This window comes from Bacillus rossius, chromosome 1 (assembly GCF_032445375.1).
Source record: "Bacillus rossius redtenbacheri isolate Brsri chromosome 1, Brsri_v3, whole genome shotgun sequence".
Taxonomy (NCBI): Eukaryota; Metazoa; Arthropoda; class Insecta; order Phasmatodea; family Bacillidae; genus Bacillus; species Bacillus rossius.
In genome coordinates, this window is record NC_086330.1 from 310,273,760 (window position 1) to 310,278,793 (window position 5,034).

The window sequence follows — 5,034 nt, forward strand, 5'->3', positions numbered from 1 at the left end:
GAGAGAGAGAGAGAGAGAGAGAAAGAGAGAAAGGCGATATTGTGGAAGACCTTCGAAAGATTCCCGCTAGATGGCAGGCCTCAGAGCTGCAACATTCGACAACCTCCCTTCACAGAAGCTCTCTCGCCACTAACTTGCCAAATCTCACCCGCTAGCTTATATACGTGCTGGCTGGCCATACAGTAGTAATAAACAAGCATTTATGAAACACTTAAGCTCATTTCCAACAAATTCTGACGAATGACTGTTTTTTGTCCTGCACCAATCCCCTTAATGCAAACCTTCTATTTGGAAAATTCTATGCAATAATTTTCATTTTCTAATTTTTGTGTGGTGCCACGTTTGCAGCCACTACAAGATTTTACTATTTAAATAACTCAATATTAAGTTATCTTTCAATTACTTGAAATGTTATTCTAATAAACATTATTATGACCTTTGATAGTTTATAAATCACTTCATTTTGAAGTCTTACATGAAAAGCAGTGTTTTAATAACCGTACAATATACACACTGTTTATTTTAGATGAATTTCGCCCTATACTTACAATTTTCATGAATTATTAACTATTATTTTAAATTTAATGTACAAGGATCATTCAACAACCGATAAACACTATTTAAATAAAACTGCGCACTCTATTTTCTAACACTTCATCAGCCACATTTCCTCGAAACCTGCATGTGTACCTTCACCAGGTCAGAAGAAATGATAGTCATGAAACAGTAAGACGTCACATCCGAATTAAAGAAACGAAATTGGTATTATTTGGTTTGCTGTCTCACAAGTGTAGCTTGAAAAAAATAAAGCTTTTGTATCTTAGAATACAAAAAAAATATGTTACGTGTATTAATGTTCGCGCGCTAGATGTTTTACTTCCTTTTGATTTAATACACTGAACAATAATAAAATTATTTTTACAAAAATAAATCAATTTGAACTTTTATAACAAAAACGTTTTACAGAACAATGTATATAGCATTAATTATAGTTAGTATTAATTTAACGCTGAAGTATCCGGTATTGCCTGGGCTTTATGCAGCGAAAGAGACATATTTGCTTTAAAGAGAGTAATTGGATAACAAAAAATATTTTTTTTTTTTTAGAAATATTAAATACTGGTGAATGGAAATGATATGTATACCATAATTTTCATTATTTTATTTATTTAGCTGATGTACCTGTGCATTGCTACGGAAGACTACTCTCGCATTGCTCATTATGCATGTATGGAGTGCGAAATATCTACAGTGAGGCTAAAGAATTCTATGTATCTATAGGTGCTATTTAAAACTTTCTTTTAAATTTAGATATACTCTGATTAGTCAGTAAGCCACTGCCACGCAACTCAAATCCATATCTGCTCCTCCTAGTGTCGACAGCACTGCAACGATACTCAAATTTTCCTCTGCTCGTCTTGGTGTGGACGGCACTGCGACGCTACTCAAGTTTTCCTCTGCTCCTCCTAGTGAGGACGGTACTTCGAAGCTACTCAAGTTATCCTCTGCTCGTCTTGGAGTGGACGGCACTGCAACGCTACTCAAGTTTTCCTCTGCTCCTACTAGTAAGAACGGCACTGCCAAGCTACTCAAGTTTTCCTCTGCTCGTCCTGGTGTGGACGGCACTGCGACGCTACTCAAGTTTTCCTCTGCTCGTTTTGGTGTGAACGGCACTGAGACGCTACTCAAGTTTTCCTTTGCTCGTCCTGGTGTAGACGGCACTGCCAAGCTACTCAAGTTTTCCTCTGCTCGTCTTGGTGTGGACGGCACTGCGACGCTACTCAATTTTTCCTCTACTCCTTCTGGTGTGGACAGCACTGCGACGCTACTCAAGTTTTCCTCTGCTCCTCCTAGTGTGGACGGCACTGAGACGCTACTCAAGTTTTCCTCTGCTCGTCCTGGTGTGGACGGCATTGCGACGCTACTCAAGTTTTCCTCTGCTCGTCTTGGTGTGAACGGCACTGAGACGCTACTCAAGTTTTCCTTTGCTCGTCCTGGTGTAGACGGCACTGCCAAGCTACTCAAGTTTTCCTCTGCTCGTCTTGGTGTGGACGGCACTGCGACGCTACTCAAGTTTTCCTCTGCATCTCCTAGTGTGGACGGCACTGCCAAGTTAATGAAGTTTTCCTCTGCTCCTCCTAGTGTGGACGGCACTGAGACGCTACTCAAGTTTTCCTTTGCTCGTCCTGGTGTAGACGGCACTGCCAAGCTACTCAAGTTTTCCTCTGCTCGTCTTGGTGTGGACGGCACTGCGACGCTACTCAAGTTTTCCTCTGCACCTCCTAGTGTGGACGGCACTGCCAAGTTACTGAAGTTTTCCTCTGCTCCTCCTAGTGTGGACGGCACTGAGACGCTACTCAAGTTTTCCTCTGCTCGTCTTGGTGTGGACGGCACTGCGACGCTACTCAAGTTTTCCTCTGCTCCTCCTAGTGTTGACGGCACTGCGAAGCTACTCAAGTATTCCTCTGCTCCTTCTGGTGTGGACGGCACTGCGACGCTACTCAAGTTCTCCTCTGCTCGTCTTGGAGTGGACGGCACTGCAACGCTACTCAAGTTATCCTCTGCTCGTCTTGGAGTGGACGGCACTGCAACGCTACTCAAGTTTTCCTCTGCTCCTACTAGTGTGAACGGCACTGCCAAGCTACTCAAGTTTTCCTCTGCTCGTCTTGGTGTAGACGGCACTACGACGCTACTCAAGTTTTCCTCTGCTCCTACTAGTGTGAACGGCACTGCCAAGCTACTCAAGTTTTCCTCTGCTCGTCCTGGTGTGGACGGCACTGCGACGCTACTCAAGTTTTCCTCTGCTCGTCTTGGTGTGAACGGCACTGAGACGCTACTCAAGTTTTCCTCTGCTCGTCCTGGTGTAGACGGCACTGCCAAGCTACTCAAGTTTTCCTCTGCTCGTCTTGGTGTGGACGGCACTGCGACGCTACTCAAGTTTTCCTCTGCACCTCCTAGTGTGGACGGCACTGCCAAGCTACTGAAGTTTTCCTCTGTTCCTCCTAGTCTGGACGGCACTGCGACGCTACTCAAGTTTTCCTCTACTCCTCCTAGTGTGGATGGCACTGCAAAGCTATTCAAGTTTTCCTCTGCTCTTCCTAGTGTGGACGACACTACGACGCTACTCAAGTTTTCCTCTGCTCCTCCTAGTGTGGACAGCACTGCCAACCTACTGAAGTTTTCCTCTGTTCCTCCTAGTGTGGACGGCACTGCGACGCTACTCACGTTTTCCTCTGCTCGTCTTGGTGTGGACGGCACTGCCACGCTACTCAAGTTTCCCTCTGCTCCTCCTAGTGTGGACTGCACTGCGACGCTACTAAATTTTCCTTTGCTCCTTCTGGTGTGGACAGCACTGCGACGCTACTCAAGTTTTCCTCTACTCCTCCTAGTGTGGACGGCACTGCGACGCTACTCAAGTTTTCCTCTGCTCGTCCTGGTGTGGACGGCACTGCCACGCTACTCACGTTTCCCTCTGCACGTCCTGGTGTGGACGGCAATACGACGCTACTCAAGTTTTCCTCTGCTCCTCCTAGTGTGGACGGCACTGCCACGCTACTCAAGTTTCCCTCTGCTCCTCCTAGTGTGGACGGCACTGCCACGCTACTCAAGTTTTCCTCTGCTCCTCCTAGTGTGGACAGCACTGCGACGCTACACAAGTTTTCCTCTGCTCTTTCTGGTGTGAACAGCACTGCGACGCTACTCAAGTTTTCCTTTACTCCTCCTAGTGTGGACGGCACTGCCAAGATACACAGTTATCCTCTGCTCCTCCTAGTGTGGACGGCACTGCGACGCTACTTAAGTTTTCCTCTGCTCCTCCTAGTGTGGACAGCACTGCCAAACTACTGAAGTTTTCCTCTGTTCCTCCTAGTGTGGACGGCACTTGGACGCTACTCAAGTTTTCCTCTGCTCGTCTTGGTGTGGACGGCACTGCCACGCTACTCAAGTTTCCCTCTGCTCCTCCTAGTGTGGACGTCACTGCGACGCTACTCAAGTTTTCCTTTGCTTCTTCTGGTGTGGACAGCACTGCGACGCTACTCAAGTTTTCCTCTACTCCTCCTAGTGTGGACGGCACTGCGACTCTACTCAAGTTTTCCTCTGCTCGTACTGGTGTGGACGGCACTGCCACGCTACTCAAGTTTCCCTCTGCACGTCCTGGTGTGGACGGCACTGAGACGCTACTCAAGTTTTCCTCTGCTCGTCCTGGTGTAGACGGCACTGCCAAGCTACTCAAGTTTTCCTCTGCTCGTCTTGGTGTGGACGGCACTGCGACGCTACTCACGTTTTCCTCTGCTCCTCCTAGTGTGGACGGCACTGCCACGCTACTCAAGTTTCCCTCTGCTCCTCCTGGTGTGGACGGCTCTGCGAACCTACTCAAGTTTTCTTCTGCTCCTCCTAGTGTGGACAGCACTGCGACGCTACACAAGTTTTCCTCTGCTCCTTCTGGTGTGGACAGCACTGCGACGCTACTCAAGTTTTCCTTTACTCCTCCTAGTGTGGACAGCACTGCGACGCTACTCAAGTTTTCCTCTGCTCGTCCTGGTGTGGACGGCACTGCCACGCTACTCAAGTTTCCCTCTGCTCATCCTGGTGTGGACGGCACTGCCACGCTACTCAAGTTTTCCTTTACTCCTCCTAGTGTGGACGGCACTGCTACGATACTCAAGTTTTCCTTTACTCCTCCTAGTGTGGACGGCACTGCGACGCTACTCAATTTTTTCTGCTCCTACTAGTGTGGACGGCATTGCCACGCTACTCAAGTTTACCTCTGCTCCTCCTAGTGTGGACAGCACTGCGACGCAACACACGTTTTCCTCTGCTCCTCCTAGTGTGGACAGCACTGCGACGCTACTCAAGCTTTCCTCTGCTCGTCCTGGTGTGGATGGCACTGCGACGCTACACAAGTTTTACTCTGCTCGTCCTGGTGTGGACGGCACTGCGACGCTTCTCAAATTTTCCTCTGCACGCCCTGGTGTGGACGGCACTGCGACGCTACTCAATTTTTCCTCTGCTCCTGCTAGTGTGGACGGCACTGCC

General features: G+C 48.0%; 1 protein-coding gene across 1 annotated transcript; it reads right to left on the reverse strand.

Annotated features, from left to right (window-relative positions):
• Positions 1-1,326: 1,326 nt before the first annotated feature.
• LOC134527925 (mucin-2-like) lies at positions 1,327-4,742 on the reverse strand. The gene is made up of 4 exons (XM_063360969.1): positions 4,708-4,742; positions 3,796-4,559; positions 3,465-3,736; positions 1,327-3,360 (listed from the first exon to the last, which is right to left on the reverse strand). Exons 1-4 carry the CDS (start codon positions 4,740-4,742, stop codon positions 1,327-1,329), a joined length of 3,105 nt encoding a protein of 1,034 aa, XP_063217039.1.
• Positions 4,743-5,034: the final 292 nt, after the last annotated feature.

Excerpts from the sequence above, each read along its gene's own strand:
- LOC134527925 (XM_063360969.1), bottom strand. The coding sequence starts at position 4,742 with ATGCCGTCCACACTAGTAGGAGCAGAAAAAATTGA. Across the intron at positions 4,560-4,707 it reads GTAGGAGCAGAAAAAATTGA|CGTGGCAGTGCCGTCCACAC; the intron begins GTAGCGTCGCAG and ends AAACTTGAGTAG. Across the intron at positions 3,361-3,464 it reads CAGGACGTGCAGAGGGAAAC|CGTCGCAGTGCTGTCCACAC; the intron begins GTGAGTAGCGTG and ends AAACTTGAGTAG.